Below are 20,026 nucleotides of genomic sequence, written 5' to 3'. Positions count from 1 at the left end.
GAATAATTATAGTGGGAGTACAGATGAAGTAAAACAAGAAGACTTAGAGCCTAGTTAAATCATTGTAATGGGATTTTTATTTTATTTTATTATTTTATTGGGATTATTCAAAATTTTAATTAAATTTCTTGGAATTGTTTTTCCTGGGTCATCTTGGTCAAGGATGCAAGCGGGCAAGATGGTCAATGTGAATCATCCATCATATGTCACATCCAATTTTATGAAAATAATTAGTTTTTATAAATTTAACTATATAAAATATATATTTATGATGAGTGAGTACTTATCCACCTAATATAAAAAAAATATCATTATTTATATATAATATTAAACAATTTAAACCGATTTAAACAGTATAACTCGTTTGACAAGTTAATTGTGATGAGTCAACTCATTATCGATTGGGCTGTCCAACAAACCAATGAAATAGTGAAGAAAAAGCCCAGATTAACTGCCTTTGTGAAAAGCATCTATGATTCGGAGCACCTCCGCGTCAGTGTAGAGTGTAAAGCAGTGTACTTCACATTACTCAGTGAGCAGGGCAATGTAACGTACATGATGACTATGTCCAACCTTTTCAGCTACTCAAATAGAAATGAAATTCTTTCCTAACTAACATAAAAAGATTTTGAGCCTTAAGAAGGGTTGTTTTGCTCAAATGGATTATCACTTCAGAAATTCAACACAACAGCCCCAGCATGAAAAAAAAACTCAAATTTACGGTCCAAGGCCGTCAAATTTTATAAATTTTCATAGATCAAGATGTCGAATTTTTCATGGTCTTTTTTTTTTTTTTTTTTTTTTGACAAGAAGAAATTGTCAAATTAATGGAGATGGGAGAAATTCAACAGCTATAAACCATTGAATTTGGGGAACATCAACAATTTCAACGGCCCTGATCGTTGAAATTCAATTACTAAAACTCGTGGGCCTTGACCTGTCGAATTTTCTTGTTAAAATTTCTAGTTTTCACGTAGTGCCCTCTAAGTTTGCAGTATTTGCTTTAATACAAAAATGGTTCTCTCTCTCTCTAACCATGAAAATTTTAACTGGAGAATGATATTGAAATTAAAGCTTCAAGTATACTGTAATTGAATTATAGTGTTATTAGTACGGACATGTAGACCGATGTGTTTAATCTGCAATAAAAACGTGCCACGTAGACATCGTATGTTGTTTTTGGTGCAGGACACTGTTCTGTATTGCGACTCTTAATTTATTAATTAGTCATCGGAAGCGCCTTTATGTTGTGCTTGAAATTCATGAAATAAATAAAATTTGAATTACTAAAAGCAGAATTCCGAGAATGAAAGCGGCATGTTGGGTAGAAGATTTATACTACTAAAAACCACTTATATATATAAAAGGAAAGGAGACATGTACATAGTATATATTCTCCATACAAACTATATTAACCATTAAATGATAGACAGCCATCAATAAAAGTGAGCAACTGGAACAAGATGAAGAGGAGTTTTCTTATTGGCTACAAGGCCAGAGGCTTCAGTCATGTCTAATTCTTCCATCTTTGCACCACTAGGCAACTCCCAATCGAACCAATATAAGAGGTTGGCTAGAACAAATTCAATGATTGTGATGCCAAATGCGATTCCAGGACAACCCCTTCTCCCTGATCCAAAAGGGATGAATTCAAAGTCTTGACCTTTAAAATCGATAGTGTTGTTGCTAAATCTCTCTGGCATAAACTCCTCAGGATTGTCCCATAATTTGGGGTCCCTTTGAATTGCCCATGCGTTAATGAATACTGTTGTTTTCGCGGGAATATGGTAACCTTTCAGATTTGTACTCGTGATGGATTCATGTGGAAGCAATGTCGGGGTAGGAGCATGTAATCTCAAAGTCTCTTTGACAACAAATTTTAAGTAGTTCATTTGATTAATGTCCTCCTCTTCCACCTTTGATTTGTTTCCAACTACTCTTCTTACCTCTTCTTGGGCTTTGTTCATCACATTTGGATTCTTGACAAGCGCTGCCATAGCCCATTCTATAGTTGTTGATGACGTATCACTTCCAGCTACAAACATGTCCTAATAATGAAAAATGCGAGAGCTTTAGTACTATATATAGTTTTGGGGAATGTTAACATCTAAGTGTTGTGATTTGTGGAGCTTGATAGTAGTGGTCAACAAGGAGATACTATAAATTAAGCCACACCTTCCTAAGGGTATTTTCGTAATTTCATTAATATTATATAAAATCCGAAGTATTAAATATGTAACTGCGAGTTTTCTTTTCATAGTAGAATCGGTATTTCATGGTCGTACCTTAATCTTGAGGGAATTACGTAAAATCTCTTTATGATTACATTTTGTCTTGTGCTTGTTTTTTTGATTTATTTTCTTATTTCAATTGCACCTGTTTTCTTAACACTAAGATTTCATGGGAATGTTAACATTTTCTAACACATTTACTTTTCAATTATATTCCTGTTCATTTTGTCTTTTAGTAAAAATGATAAGATATGTTTGCCTTTTACCCAATAAATACTTGTTTACATAATAAATAATCGTCTTTTACGTAAGACTAAGTGTCATGATGAATTGACACTCTTTGTACGCTCTCTAATGTGACAGTTCATAGAACCATAGATCTTTCTCTTTGATACCCAAGGGAAAAAAATTCTGGTTTTGTTCACTTGCCACGTCATAGACCGTAAAAAGAATGTTAGTTTATGAATAATGCTGGAGTGACCTCAAGATTGATATCAATTCATATTTTACTGTGGAGGTGCGCACAGAACCATAGATGCATGCTTTTCATTGATGTCAATCTTGAATTTACTCCAGCATGGCTCTCTACATAATAAATGCAAAGCAATATATGTACAGAATGAGAGAGAGATATATAGATAGAGAGAGAGAGAGAGAGAGAAGATGAGACCAATAATATCGATTTGATGTTGTCTCGAGTGAGTTGGATGCCAAGCGTGTTATCGTTTTGAACATCGAGCAAAAAATCCACAAAGTCTTTTTTGTAGTCTGGATCACTATGTTTTCTTTGAATTAGATGTTCGTCAATGATTTGATTGAAGAAGGTATCCATTTCTTGGGAAGCCCTCTTAAATCTCCTCACCAAGCCAGTGAGAGTGTCCATCCATCGTAATAATGGAAATAAATCGCCAAAACAAAAGGCAGTCATAAGCCTTGGTAATTCTCTTGACAACTCCCCACATCTGATTTTACCATCTTCTCCTTCATATTTTCCACCAAGTGCACATCTAGAGACTACATCGACGGAGACAGCGATCAACATCTCAGTTAGATTAATTGGTGTTCCTAATGAACATGAACGAGATATTTTCTTGATCATAAGCGCGACTTCTTCTTCCCTTACAAACTTGAAGCTCTGCACCTTCTTGATGCTCAACATCCCCAATATGCAAATCATTCTCACTTGCCTCCAATACTCACCATAAGGCGCAAATGATACGTCCATAGTTCCATATAGGAGCATCTCAGAGGCAGTTGAAATAGGCCTATTTGTAAAGACTATGTCCTTGTTCCTCATGATCTCTCTAGCTATCTCAGCAGATGAAACAACAAGAGTAGGAACCTGACCCAAGTGTAAGAGCATTAAAGGGCCATACTTCTGAGAGAGATCTCGGAAAGATCGATGAGCAAGATTGCTCACTTGATGAAGGTTTCCTATAAAAGGAAGCTTAGGCGGAGAAGGTGGAAGAGGGCCATATTTCGATGAAGCTCGATTGGGACGAAGTAGAAAGAAAATGGAGAAGAAGAGTAGAAGAGTGAGTGAGAAGGGATGGAGCAATATCCCTTGGAGCAGAAGCAGCGATATTAGAGCCATTTGCTTACCAATTCTCAGATAGGAACCAAAATGTTATCTTCTTATATATATAGAGGCCTGATAATATAACGAGTGGCTCTTAGTGCTTTGAGCAAATTTGCTAAAAGATCAATACACTTTTGCATGCGACGTTCATGACGTAGGTAATAAGAAGAAAATTTCTCTCTCCTATGCATAAATCCACTGACCAGGAATATTTAATTTTAGATTTCAAATCTTAAAAGTTATTGTGGGATCCACATGAATTATCATATTGACAATTGAACACCACAACCTCTTAGATTTTATAAATAAGTTCATAGTAAAAAAAATAAAAAAATAAAAATTCAAACTTAATTAATGACGTTGGAAATGGATAACTATCGAGCACTCAAATTTAAAATTAAAATACAACAGTAAAAAATAATTAATATATATATTTGTGTTGAAATTCATAAAATTTCCTCCTCTATAACACTTCTATATTGGATCATATTTTTGAATGTGACAAGATGATCTTATTGGAAAATTTCAATTTTTTTTTACTAAGGACAAGAGAGAAAAATTCTCTTATTATTGTTTATGTCATCAACGTCACATGTCAAAACGGTGTTGGTATGTGAGCAAATTTGCTCATAGTGATGTGATCAAACAATCACTCATAATATGACTCGCCAAGTGGCAAACTCAAATGACTCCATGCTGTTGACAAGTTTGGGAATAATAGATCTACACACCTAAGAATACACAATTATCTCGGGATACACTTTTTTTGGGGAAGTGCAATTGTGTATCCTGAGGTGTTCATATCTACGATACCCAAACTTGCTATGTCATGAAGTCATTTGAGTATGCCTCTATTAATTTTATCTTCTACTAAAAATAAATAGGGATATGTTGATCTTTTACATAGTAAATATTTATTAACATTAAATGTCATTTGCATTTATTATGAAATAGACTATTATTAATTACATAAATAAGTATTTATTATGTAAATTAATATACTCTTATCTTTTTCACTAAATGACAAAAAAGATAAGAGTACTACTGGAAAAAAAGTGTTGGAGAATGATAATGTCTCATGAGGTCTTAAACGTTAGCATTCTCATATATATATATATATAGGGGACGGTTCGAGGGACGTGCTGAAAACCAGCTGCGAAACAGACGGACGAGAGACGTTAGATTTAAGAAAACGGACGGCGCAGATTGTTCAACACGTCACTTCCAACTAAAGAAACGGAATTTCTTTTATTTAAAAATAACTCCCTCCTCTTTTCTGGTATTCTTGAAATTCACAAAACTGTCTTTCATTTTCAACTTCGTCATTTTCAATTTCATCTGTACTTAACGAAACACGTTCATCTGAGAACTAAACATTATCAGCGTTGGAGACATCGATCTCATTTCAATAAAGACTAACACTATCACCATTATTGTTATCGTTATCCTCTCCAATAATTTCCAAAGTATCTGATTCATTAACAACTGCTTCCTTATCATTATCTTTACTAGAAACAACCTCTCTTATGAAATAAGCTTCACCTGAATTATCAAGGTTCATATGGAAACTGGCTTCAACACCATTTACAGAGATTCCAATGATCTTCTTGACGCCTTTGAGAACACCTTGAAATTTACCAAATCTCACATACCAAGGTGTGCTATGGTAGGAACCATCCTCCTGTCCAACAACAATTACATCAACGGCTCCACCGAATGGATGAAAAGGAATGGCAACAGAATACACACTCTGGGAAATTAGGCTCCGAACTTTACCAACCACATTCATCTTGTCTTTCCTTCTAGCTAATAACCCAGAAATATTTTTAAATATCGTTGCAAAACCCTAAAAGAATCCTTAAATATCAATCTTGTCTTGGATCGATGCAGATTAACATAAATTCCAAGTTTCCAACAACCAAACTACAGATGAATCATGTATTCTTTTGTTTCCTTTTCTTTCGATTACAACTATTAATATCTGCATGTAAAAGATAAAAATTGCAAGAAATAAGCAATGACTTATAAGATTAATCCAAATACCAATAATCCACACCATGGAACACAAACAGAGAGTTGTTTTTTCTTTCTGTCGAGTTTCAATGAAACAGAGAGTTGTTTTTACAAAAAAAAAAAAAAAAAAAGGAGAAACGAGGGAAAAGTCAAGGCAATCAGCGAAGGGTTCGAAGGAAACGAAGAGATTTGGATTTACAGAAGAGACGAAGAGACGAAGGAAACAAAGAGACGAAGAGATTTAGAGAAGAGACGAAGGGTTGGGTCGAAGGAAAACGAAGGTTGGGTCGTCCGTTGAGTGAGAAAACGAAGGGTGTTTAATGAAACAGAAATAATGGGTTTTCAGCCGAAGGTTGAGTTCATCTTCTTCGTTGAAAAACCTTATGAAACAACAACGTCTGTCGAGAGAGAGAACGAAAAAACAGAGATCGTTAGTTAAAAAAAAATGAAAAAACAGAAAAGAGGAGGGAGTTAGTTTTAAATAAAAGAAACTCCGTTTCTTTAGTTGGAAGTGACGTGTTGAACCATCTGCGCCGTCCGTTTTCTCAAATCTAACGTCTCTCGTCCGTCTGTTTCTCAGCTGGTTTTCAGCACGTCCCTCGAACCGTCCCCATATATATATAGTGTAATGATTTCCTAATATATATATATATATATATATATATATATATATATATATATATATATAGTGTAATGATTTCCTAACACCCCTCTTTGACATTTGCCCCCTATGCCCCTATTACAGAATTGTAGATCATTTATCTTACGATACGTATAATTATAAATCTTTTTCTTGTATATCCCTAGGCAAATAATCTACGATTCTATGATCTAACTTACTCACGTGACATACTCAATCGACATCCCTGAAGTGACAGGCTTGGAAAATCATAGATATGCTTTCCTCGGGATATAAAACTATGGTTCCCCATAAAAAGGTGTGGTTTTATATCCTACGGAGAGCAGATCTACGATTTTCAAACTTGTCACGTCAAGTTTGTTGATTGAGTATGTCACGTGGGTAAATCAAATTTTCCTGACTCATATATATATGTATATGGGGTGGTGTTCAGGCCCTAAAGAATGCCAAACATTTTTTCAATGTATGGGTTAGAAGTTTTAGAACAAATTGATTTCTTGTAAGAATGATCTCTATGATGAGGAGATCATCCTCACCAAAAATCAACCCATTCCGAAACTTCTAAGCACGTCAAAAAGTTGTTTAGTAAAATTGGACAGTCCACGGTTCTTTAACTTCTGAATTAGAGTTAAAAGTTTCGAAAGTAACTAATTTTTGACGAGGATGATCTCTTCACCATAAAGATCATCCTCACAAAAAATCAGCCTATTCGAAATTTGTAACCCCTATCTTGAAAAATGTTTAACATAATATTTGATTCTTTTTAGGGTCTCTGAACGCTTTCCACATATATATATATATATATATATATATATATAGAGGATAGAGTTCAATAGACAATCTTAAGATAATAATATTGAGAGATAAAATTTGTCCTATATGCCTTAAAAATTTTGGATTCGACGGATTATATACATGTGGGAATTGTAAATAAAATTTTCTAGTCACAAAAATTTTTTAACCAATAAAATCGTAAATGGGATGGAAAAATAAAATAGTTTCCCTATATAATTGCTTGCCTAGGAAGCCCCGGGTATGTCTTATCTTCTTGTTTGTTTTATCTTTGACGCACATCTTTAAATGTGGTTTGGGCTTTAGTGATATATTTCTACATTTTCTATTGTTATGAAAGGGACGTCGTGTTAAACTTGACTTTGTCAATCATCATCATATATGATTTGGATTTATGTAGGTTTTTTCACGCCAGCCACATTAATATTGTAAAACCCTCCCCCTTATTGTGACTTTGTCAACCCATCATCATATATGATTTGGATTTATGTGGGAGGTGGTAGGTTTTTCTACACCGGACCACATTATTCTTGTCCAACCCTCCCCTTTATTGGCGTTCGACTTGACTTGCTGTCCTCAGTTTTATTATATTTTATTAATTTAACTTTTCTTCCTCGGATGGATGGTCATATTAATTACTGAAAACAAGCTGACGTACATTTTACACTATTTAAATTGACTCAGCGTCCAATACAGTGTCCCGTTATATAGATTAGGTGTCTATGTGGCACAATTTAATTGGTGTTGAAACCTTGAGCTTCTAATCAAGCTGTTCATGCAGCCCCAGGCATTTGTTTCCTCATCAAATTGTGCCACATAGACACCTAATCTATCTATATAAATAGGACACCATATGGGATCTCCACTCATCTAAATTTAGACTTATTTCGTGTTCCACTTGATTTGCTTTCCTCAATTTTATAACATATAAATATTGGAAAATGTTGCATGTTCAAAGATCCACAATTGAGCCGTGTGGACTGTTGCGTTTGTCAAATGATACCCACCCCTCTTGATTTGTGGTCTAAATTAGGTTTGAAAAGAAAATTCCTCATTTTTAATTTGTTTTTTTGACTAGATCTTGAGTTTGAAGATGGAGAACCAATGAATTCTCACGATTATAAAATTTAAATCAAACAATGAATATATATATTTTGGAAGTTCATAAAATTTCATTTGCTACATACAGATGGCACCTGATGGTGGGTTCAGGCGGCACCACATTGGCACGTGGTCCATAGAGATAATATATATATATGAGACGGTTCAGCAGCCCTAAAGTTTGTCAAACATTTTTTAAAACATGAGTTAAAAGCTTTGGAAAGAGCTGATTTTTTGTGAGGATGGTCTCTATGATGAGGAGATCATCCTCACTAAAAATCAGCATATCTCAAAACTTCTAATCCCATCAAAAGTGATTTACAAAAATTGGACGGTCCACGATTCTTCAACTTGTAAACTAGGGTTAGAAGTTTTAAAATGAGCTGATTTTTGGTGAGGATGATCTCTTCACCGTAGAGATCATCCTCACAAAAAATCAGCCTATTCCAAAACTTCTAACCCCATCAAAAGTGATTTACAAAAAAATGTTTGGCAAGATGTTTGGCTAACTTTAGGGCTGTCGAACCACTTCATATATATATATATATATATATATATATATATATATATATATATATATATATATATGGGTTGGGTTCCTACGACCCTTATTACGACTCACATTGCAAGGATGATCCCCTCATCACAGAGATCATCCTCACAAAAAATCAGCCCATTCCAAACCTTTTTGCCCATATAAGACAAAAACGGTGTCGCAATGTGAGTCGTAATAAGGGTCTTAGGAACGTGACCCTACATATATATAGGGTGGGGTTCCTACGACCCCCATTACGACTCACCGTTTGTCTTATATGGGCAAAAATGTTTGGAATGACTGATTTTTTGTGAGAATGATCTCTGTGATGAGGGGATCATGCTGGCAAAAAATCATCCCATTCCAAAACTTCTAACCCCATCAAAATTGATTTACAAAAATAGGACGGTCTAAAATTTTTCAACTTATAAACATGAGCTAGAAGTTTCATAATGAGCTGATTTTTGGCAAGGATGATCACCTCACCATAGAGATCATCCTTACAAAAAATCAGCCCATTCCAAACATTTTTGCCCATATAAGACAAAACGGTGAGTCGTAATGGGGGTCGTAGGAACCCGACCCATATATATAAATATATATTCGGAGGTCCTAAAGAGAGCCAAACATTTTTCAAAACATGGGTTAGAAGTTTCGAAATTGGCTAATTTTTTGTAAGGATGGTCTCTATGATGAGAAGATCATCATCACCAAAAATCATCTCGTTCTAAAACTTTTAACCCTGTCACAAGTAGTTTACAAAAATCAGATGGTCCACGATTCTTCAACTTGTAAATTAGGGTCACAAGTTTGGTGCTAAAATTTTTTCAAAATATGGGTTAGAAGCTTTGGAATGAGCTGATTTTTTGTGAGGATGATCTCTATGATGAGGAGATCATCCTCATAGAGATCATCCTCACCAAAAATCAGCTTATTTCAAAACTTCTAACCCCATAAAAAGTGATTTACCAAAATTAGACAGTGTACGTTTCTTCAACTTGTAAACTAGGGTTAGAAGTTTCAGAATGAGCTGATTTTTCGTGAGGATGATCTCTACACCGTAGAGATCATCCTCACAAAAAATCAGCCTATTCCAAAACTTTTAATCCCATCAAAAGTAATTTACAAAAAATGTTTGGCACCAAACTTGGTATACTTTAGGGCTGCCGAACCGTTCCCTATATATATCCATGTGCCAAAAAAATTTCAAAACATGGGTTAGAAGTTTTGGAATGAGCTGATTTTTTGTGAGGATGATCTCTATGATGTGGAGATCATCCTTACTAAAAATCAGCCTATTCCAAAACTTCTAACCTCATCAAAAGTGATTTACAAAAATTGGACGGTCCACGATTCTTCAATTTGTAAACTAGGGTTAGAAATTTCAAAATGAGCTGAGTTTTGGAGAGGATGATCTCCTAATCATAGGGATCATCCTCACAAAAAATCAGCCCATTCCAAAACTTCTAACCCATGATTTGAAAAATGTTTGGCACAATGTTTGGCAAACTTTAGGGCTGTTGAACCGCTCCCATATATATATGGGTCAGGTTCAAGGGTCATATGAGAAAACATATGTAAAAACTTTCGTTTTTAATAAAATTTTAAAATATTGGTTAGAAATTTTGGATTGAGCTGATTTTTTGTGAGGATGATCTCTATGATGGGAAGATCATCCAAAAAAAAAAAAAAAAATCAGCCCAATCTAAAACTTCTAACCCCATTAAAAATGATTTAGAATGTGGACCGTCGATTTTTTACCAATTTTTATCTCTAATTTGTAAATCACTTTTGATGGATTTAGAAGTTTCTGATTGAGCTGATTTTTTGTGAGGATGATCTTTTCATCATAGTGACCATCCTTGCAAAAAATCAGCTCAATCTAAAACCTCTAACTCTTATTTTGAAAAACGAAAGTTTTTTCATATGTTTTCTCATATGGCCCTTGAACCGCCCCCTATATATATATATATATGGGAAATGTTCAGCAACAAACATTTTGACAAACATTTTGGCAAAACATTTTTGAAAATATGGGTTACAGGTTTTGGAATGGGCTGATTTTTGGTGAGGATGATCTCTACAGGGAATAGATCATCATCACCAAAAATCAGCCCATTCCAAAACTTCTAACCCATCAAAAATGGTTTACAAAAAATGGACGGTCCACAATTTTTCAACCTGTTAACATGGGGCTAGAAGTTTTGGAATGGGCTGATTTTTGATGAGGATGATCTCCTCACCGTAGAGATCATCCTCACCAAAAATCAGCCCATTCCAAAACCTCTAACCCATGTTTTGAAAAATGTTTTGCCAAAATGTTTGTCAAAATGTTTGTTGTTGAAAGGGACCCTATATATATATATATATATATATATATATATATATATATATATATATATATATATATATATATGTATGGGTCCCGTTCAACAACAAACATTTTGGCAAAACATTTTTCAAAACATGGGTTAGAGGTTTTGGAATGGGCTAATTTTTTGTGAGGAAGATCTCTACGATGAGGAGATCATCCTCACCAAAAATCAGCCCATTCCAAAACTTCTAACCCCAATTTACAACTTGTTGCTGAACATTTCCCTATATATATATATATGGGAGCGATTCGGCAGCCCTAAAGTTTGTCAAGTTTGGTGCCAAACATTTTTTGTAAATCACTTTTGATGGGGTTAGAAGTTTTGGAATAAGCTGATTTTTTGTGAGGATGATCTCTACGGTGAAGAGATCATTCTCACAAAAAAACAGCTCATTTTGAAACTTCTAACCCTAGTTTACAAGTTGAAGAATTGTGGACCATCCAATTTTTGTAAATCACTGTTGATGGGGTTAGAAATTTTGGAATAGGCTGATTTTTGGTGAGGATGATCCCCTCATCATAGAGATCATCCTCACAAAAAATCAGTTCATTCCAAAGCTTCTAACTCATATTTTGAAAAATGGTTGGCACCAAACTTGGCAAACTTTAGGGCTGCTTAACCGTCCCCTATATATATATATAGGGAAATGTTCAGCACCCTAAGTTTTACCACACACTTTAACAAACGTTTTTTGTCCTACATGGGTTAGAAGTTTTGGAATGAGCTCATTTTTTGTGAGGATGATCTCTATGATTAGAAGATCATCCTCCCAAAAATCAGCCCATTCCGAAATGTTTAGCCCCATGTTTACACGTTGAAAAATCGTGGACCGTCCATTTTTTGGAAATCAATTTTGACGGGGTTAGAAGTTTTGGAATGAGCTGATTTTTGGTGAGGATGATCTCCTCACCATAGAGATCATCCTCACCAAAAATCAGCTCATTCCGAAACTTCTAACTCATATAAGACAAAACGCATTTGTTAAAGTGTGTGGTAAAACTTAGGGTGCCGAACGGGACCCATATATATATATATATTGCCAAACATTTTTCAAAATATGGGTCAGAAGTTTGGAATGAGCTGATTTTTTGTGAGGATGATCTCTATGATGAGGAGATCATTCTCACCAAAAATCAGCCTATTCCAAAACTTCTAACCCTATCAAAAGTGATTTACAAAAATTGGACGGTCCACGATTCTTTAACTTGTAAACTAGGGTTAGAAGTTTCAAAATAAGTTAATTTTTTGTGAGGATGATCTCTTCACTGTAGAGATCATCCTCACAAAAAATCAGCCTATTCCAAAACTTCTAACCCCATCAAAAGTGATTCACAAAAAATGTTTGGCACCAAACTTAGCAAACTTTAGGGTTGTCGAACCGCTCCCTATATATATATATATATATATATATGGAAAATGTTCAGCACCAAACATTTTGGCAAAACAATTTTTAAAACATGGGTTAGAAGTTTTGGAATTGACTGATTTTTGGTGAGGATGATCTCTACGGTGAAGAGATCATTATCATCAAAAATCAACCCATTCCAAAACTTCTAACCGCATCAGAAATGGTTTACAAAAAATGGATGGTCCATGATTTTTCAACTTGTAAACATGGGGCTAGAAGTTTTGAAATGGGCTGATTTTTGGTGAGGATGATCTCCTCACCGTAGAGATCATCCTCACAAAAAATAAGCCCATTCCAAAACTTCTAACTCATGTAGGACAAAAAAGGTTGGCTAAAATATTGGCCAAAATGTTTGGTGCTGAACGGGACCCTATATATATATATATATATATATATATATTTTGGGTGGCGTTCTTTTCACAAAACCCTAAACAACATTGTAGAGAAAGCATTTTGTCTTATATAAACTAAAAAGTTCTGAATGAGCTGATTTTTTGTGAAGATAATCTCTATGATGAGAAAATCATCCTCATCAAAAATCAACAAATTCTGAAATTTCTAACCTCAGTTTATAAGAAGAGGAATTGTGAACCATCAATTTTTACCGTTAGTTTGTAACTACTTTTTATGAGGTTAGAAGTTTTAGAATTGGTTGATTTTTTGTGCGGATAATCTACTGACTATAGAGATCATCCTTACAAAAAATCAGTCCATTCCGAAACTTTTTAGTCATCTAAGACAAAACTTTGCCTAGAATGTTGTCTAGGATTTTGTCAAAAGAACGTCACCCATATCTATATACATATGGGTGGTGTTCGGAGGCCCTAAAGAGAGGAAAACATTGTGCCAAACATTTTTTCAATGTCTTGGTTAGAAATTTCGGAATAGGCTGATTTTTGTAAGGATGATCTCTATGATGAGGAGATCATCCTCACCAAAAATCAGCCCCCTCTAAAACTTCCAATCCCATTAAAAGTGATTTACAAAAATCAAACGGTCCACAATTCTTCAACTTGTAAACTTGGTTTAGAAGTTTCAAAATGAGCTGATTTTTTGTGAGGATGAGCTCTTCATCATAGAGATCATCCTCACAAAAAATCAACTCATTCTGAAAACTTCTAACCCTAATTTACAAGTTGAAGAATCGTGGACTATTTGATTTTTGTAAATCACTTTTGATGGGGTTAAAAGTTTCAGAATGAACTGATTTTTGGTGAGGATGATTTCCTCATCATAGAGATCATACTCAATAAAATAAGCCAATTCTGAAACTTCAAACCCAAGCATTTTTCAAAATAGGAGTAAGAAGTTTCAAAACAAGCTGATTTTTTGTGAGGATTATCTCTATGGTGAAAAGATTATCCTCATAAAAAATTAACTCATTCAGAAATTTCTAACTCTAGTTTACAAATTGAAGAATCGTGGACCATTCAATTTTTGTAAGCCACCCTTAATGGGGTTAGAAATTTTCGAATGGGCTGATTTTTAGTGAGGATGACCTCTTCATAATGGAGATCATTCTCACAAAAAACCAGCCCATTCCAAAACTTATAACCTATACATTGAAAAAATGCTTGGCACAATGTTTGGCTCTCGTTAAGACCTCCGAACACTACATACATATATATATGGAGGCAGTTCATGGGACATATGTAAAAACAATTGTTTTTCAAAATATGGGTTAGAGGTTTGGGATTGAGCTGATTTTTTGCGAGGATGGTCACTATGATGAGAAGATCATCCTCACAAAAAATCAGCTCAATCTGAAACTTCTAAATCCATCAAAAGTGATTTACAAATTATTGGCAAAAAATTGACGGTCCACATTCTAAATCAGTTTTAATGGGGTTAGAAGTTTCAAATTGGACTGATTTTTTTTTCGGATGATTTTCCGATCATAGAGATCATCCTCACAAAAATCAGCTCAATCCGAAACTTTCAACCCATATTTGTAAAGTTTATTAATATTACAATGTTTTTTCATATGTCCCTTGATCTGTTCCCTATATATATGTAGGGAAATGTTCAGCACCCAACCATTTACCCAACAATTTTCCCAACATGTTTTGTCCTACACGGGTTAGAAGTTTTGGAATGAGTTGATTTTTGGTGAGGATGATCTCTACGGTTAGAAGATCCTCCTCATCAAAAATCAGCTTATTCCAAAAAAACTTCTAACCCCATGTTTACAAGTTGAAAATCATAGACTGTCAATTTTTTGTGAACCATTTGTGATGGGGTTATAAGTTTTGGAATTAGCTGATTTTTGTTGAAGGTGATCTCCTCACCATAGAGATCATCCTCACCAAAATTGGCCTATTCCAAAACTTCTAACCCATGTAGGACAAAACAAGTTAGGCAAATTATTGGGTAAATGGTTGGGTGCATATATATATATATATATATCAAAAAATCAATTCATGAAAATTAGTTGATATACATTTTAACCAATCTAATTTAAGACTTTTTTTTATTTATTGAAAGAAAGAATTTTCGATTAAAAACAAAAGATCACTCCAATTGATTTGATAGGGTAAACAAGCCAATTCTCTCACAACATCAATGGCGGCCTAGAGCAATTAATTGGCACTAACAAGTTACAAGTTGATAACTAACTATAAAAATACCCATAAATTTCAATTGATGTCTTTTGATTGACTTACAATTAATCACCCAACTTTGGTTAAGTGATCATGTCTATGACAGACCTCTTCATTGTATGAATCTGGATGACAAATGTCCATGCGATTGGGGTAATCTAGATACTCTCTAATTCAAATGATTTAAGCATATAACGAACTACTTTGCAATGAAGGATACGTATGAACATGCATGAAAAAAGGGCAAGAAAATGATTTTCCCAGAAAATACATTTTCAAGTGTACGATTGGGATTTATTTTTTCTTGAAAAATGAATTCCCACCCAGAGTGATTTCCCCTTAGAAGGGAATTTTTTTTTCTGAATACTTCACTAGGAGGAAAATGATTTTCCAACCTCTTATGTACCCCATGCGCAATATTAAAAACCAAATCTCCTTTTATAATTTCCAAAGTGCGTAATAAAATGTGAGTTGTGAGGGAGTGACCTCATTTTGCACTTTTTTTATGTGGAGATGTGCACAGAACCTCGGATGTTTTTCACTCGTATCTCGATGAACAATATCTATGGTTCGTACACACCTCCATATCAGTAAAATGCGAAATGAGGTCAATTCAGCATTACTAATAAAAGAGTCCGGATAATATGCACCCGGATGGAGAATTGAAGCCCTCCTCCCATACCTCAACACATGCCACCTAGGCCACAATCCAACGAAATTTTGATAAAGAGAGATTTTAGGCATTAATTTTTTGGATTGGGGCTTACGTGTCATGTGTTGAGGTGTGGGAGGAGCGTTTCAATCCTCCACCCTGGGAGCATACGATCTAGGCTCTTAATGGGAGCAGATCCTCTGTAATTTGTTTTCTTTACCGTTCCCTACAAGGGGAGTTGACAGTTGAGGGAGGGCCTCGTCACATCATACATTTTCTTGAGATTTGTAAAAAAATCTCAAAGTCTTGTTTTACACATCTCGAGGTCTTTTTATCATGAGTCGTGATATTATGATGCCCCCTCTAACACACACCCCCATCACACAGTCGTTGATCAATTAGCTTGGGATACACAAGAAAATATTTATGATTTACACATCCATAGGTAAATGATTTACATTTTTGTGATGAGGGCATAGGGGGGAGTGTGTTTGAGCGGGCCACATAAAATCATTATACTTTTGTCAGTGGATGAGCCTTAGTAAGGCCTTTTCGCTCACTATCTTGGTAAGGAAAGGTTTTCTCTTTCTTAAAAGCTAATATAAAAATTAGAACTAAATGCCCTCTTCTTTAACCTCTTCCCCAAGGCCATTGACATTTTTCTCCCCAAAACACAACGTTTTCCATTTGACTGATCCAATATGGTGTCCCGTTCCTTAAAAAAATAGGTTAAGTATCTATGCGGCATGATTTAGTTGGTGTTTAGTTTAAAACACCTCAGGCTCTTAATCAAGCAGATCATGCAGTCTAATGTATTCATTTTCTAATCAAATTAAGCCACGTAGACACCATTCCTATCTGTAGGAAGGAAACAGCCTATGTGATATCAACTCTTTCCATTTTAAGGATATTTAAACTCATCTTTAATCTAAATGTACAATTGGATAATTTTTTCCGGTAAGATCAATTTTCAGATGGAAGTGTTAGCCAATAAATGGGATTTTGAATTCTTGAAATCAATTTCTATAATCTTATTGTAACAATGCATAAACTTTTTTTTTAGGGAATCAGAATGCATTAATGAGGGGTCCTTAATAATATCTTCCCATCTCAATTATTTATGGAATAAATTGGATTTTAGATCTTCCCAAAAAAATTAAAAAATCACACACTTAATCCCCTCGTCTCATTTTTCTTTCTTCTTCTCTTATCTCTCATTTATCCAATTCTCTTTCTCCTCTCCTACAAGGTTTTGAATCATCACTCCATCAACAACATTGAAATCTACTCTGCAATGCAGAGAACCATCTTGCCATGTATGTCTATTATCCATTTTCGAGGCACCTCACAATGTTAGAGTATTAGAATTGCAATAAGCCAATCGAATCAATTTTTTTTTTTTTATTATTATAGAGATTAAGATAGAATCAGTTTGCTATTTTCTTTGGAATGCAATTTCCTGACATGAGTGCTATCTGGATTCGATACAGTCGATGAGAAATGCAGAATGATCATTTAATTTGCTATCAGAAGGTTAGAAGTTTCATAATGGGCTGCTCTTTTGACAGGATTTTCCATTCACCATAGAGATCGTCTTAAAACAAAATCAGGTCATTGCGAAAGTTCAAATCCATATAAGACAAAATTCGTTGGCCAAAACATTGGCGGTTGATCCTGGTCTTTATATATATGTGGGGACGGATCATGAGACATATGTAAAAACAATGTAAGAATAATAATTTTTAAAAATATGAGTTAGAAGTTTTGGATTGGGCTGATTTTTTGTAAGGATGATCTCTAGAATGAGTAGATCATCCAAAAAAATAAAATCAGCCAAATCTAAAACTTCTAACCACATCAAAAGTGATTTAGAATGTGTACCGTCGATTTTTTACCAATAATTTGTAAATCACTTTTGATGGACTTAGAAGTTTCAAATTGAGCTGATTTTTTGTGAGTATGATGTTCTTATCATAGAGACCATCCTTACAAAAAATCAGCTCAATTTGAAACTTCTAACTCATATTTTGAAAAAATCATTCTTTTTATATATATATGGGACGGATCATGGGACATATGTAAAAACAATGTAATAATAATAAAGTTTCAAAATATGGGTTAAAAGTTTGTTAAGATGAGAAGATTATCTTAAAAAAATATCAGTCCAATCTGAAACTTTTAACCCCATCAAAAGTGATTTAGAATGTGGACCGTCAATTTTTTTACCAATAATTTGTAAACCACTTTTGATGGATTTAGAAGTTTCAGATTGAGCTGATTTTTTGTGAGGGTGATCTTCTCATCATAGAGACCATCCTCACAAAAAATCAGCTCAATCCGTAACTTTTAACCCATATTTTGAAGAACCATTGGTTTTACATATATTTTTACGTATGTCCCATGATCTGCCCCTATATATATATATATATATATATCCCTATCCGTGGCCAACAGTTTGGCAAACATTTTGGCAAACACTTTTTCAAAACATGGGTTAGAGGTCTTGGAATGGGCTGATTTTTGGTGAGGATGATCTCTATGGTGAGGAGATCATCCTCACCAAAATCAGCTCATTCCAAAACTTCTAGCCCCATTTTACAAGTTGAAAAATCGTGAACCGTCCATTTTTTGTAAACCATTTTTGATGAAGTTAGAAGTTTTGGAATGGGCTGATTTTTGGTGATGATGATCTCCTCACCATAGAGATCATCATCACCAAAAATCAGCCCATTCCAAGACCTCTAACCCATGTTTTGAAAAATGTGTTTGCCAAAATGTTTGCCAAACTGTTGGCCATTGAACGCTACTCTATATATATATATGGGAAATGTTCAGCACCCTAAGTTTTACCACACACTTTAACAAACGTTTTTTGTCCTACATGGGTTAGAAGTTTTGGAATGGGCTGATTTTTGGTGAGGATGATCTCTACGATTAGAATATCATCCTCCCCAAAAATCAGCCCATTCCGAAATGTTTAGCTCCATGTTTACATGTTGAAAAATCGTGAACCGTCCATTTTTTGTAAATCATTTTTGATGGGGTTAGAAGTTTTGGAATGAGCTGCTTTTTGGTGAGGATGATCTCCTCACCATAGAGATCATCCTCACCAAAAATCAGCCCATTCCAAAATTTCTAACTCATGTAAGACAAAACACGTTTGTTAAAGTGTGTGGTAAAACTTAGGGTGCTGAACGGGACCCTATATATATATATGGGAAATGTTCAGTAACAAACATTTTGGCAAAACATTTTTTAAAACATGGGTTAGAGGTTTTTGGAATGGGCTGATTTTTGGTGAGGGTGATCTCTACGGTGAGGAGATCATCATCGCCAAAAATCAGCCTATTCCAAAACTTCTAACCCCATCAAAAATGATTTACAAAAAAGGACGGTCCACGATTTTTCAACTTGTAAACTGGGGCTAGAAGTTTTGGAATGGGTTGATTTTTGGCAAGAATGATCTCCTCACCGTAGAGATCATCCTCACCAAAATCAGCCCATTCCAAATCCTCTAACCCATGTTTTGAAAAATGTTTTGCCAAAATGTTTGTTGATGAACGGGTGTATATATATATATATATATATATATATATATATATATATATATATATATATGGGAAATGTTCAGCAACAAACATTTTGACAAACATTTTGGCAAAACATTTTTGAAAATATGGGTTACAGGTTTTGGAATGGGCTGATTTTTGGTGAGGATGATCTCTACAGGGAATAGATCATCATCACCAAAAATCAGCCCATTCCAAAACTTCTAACCCATCAAAAATGGTTTTACAAAAAATGGACGGTCCACGATTTTTCAACCTGTTAACATGGGGCTAGAAGTTTTTTTTGAATGGGCTGATTTTTTATGAGGATGATCTCCTCACCGTAGAGATCATCCTCACCAAAAATCAGCCCATTCCAAAACCTCTAACCCATGTTTTGAAAAATGTTTTGCCAAAATGTTTGTCAAAATGTTTGTTGCTGAAAGGGACCCTATATATATATATATATATAATATCAAACATTTTGGCCAACATTTTAGCCAACTATTTTTGTCGTACATGGGTTAGAAGTTTTGGAATGGGCTGATTTTT

At 34.5% G+C, this 20,026-nt stretch overlaps 1 protein-coding gene across 1 annotated transcript; it reads right to left on the bottom strand.

Annotated features, from left to right (window-relative positions):
* Positions 1–1,332: 1,332 nt before the first annotated feature.
* LOC147400967 (cytochrome P450 71A1-like) lies at positions 1,333–3,859 on the bottom strand. The gene is made up of 2 exons (XM_086442034.1): positions 2,902–3,859; positions 1,333–2,048 (listed from the first exon to the last, which is right to left on the bottom strand). Exons 1-2 carry the CDS (start codon positions 3,823–3,825, stop codon positions 1,437–1,439), a joined length of 1,536 nt encoding a protein of 511 aa, XP_086298160.1. The 5' UTR covers positions 3,826–3,859; the 3' UTR covers positions 1,333–1,436.
* Positions 3,860–20,026: the final 16,167 nt, after the last annotated feature.

Source organism: Akebia trifoliata, chromosome 5, assembly GCF_017979445.1.
Source record: "Akebia trifoliata isolate Shusen 1 chromosome 5, ASM1797944v1, whole genome shotgun sequence".
Lineage (NCBI taxonomy): Eukaryota > Viridiplantae > Streptophyta > Magnoliopsida > Ranunculales > Lardizabalaceae > Akebia > Akebia trifoliata.
This window is presented reverse-complemented; position numbering and strand designations above follow the sequence as displayed.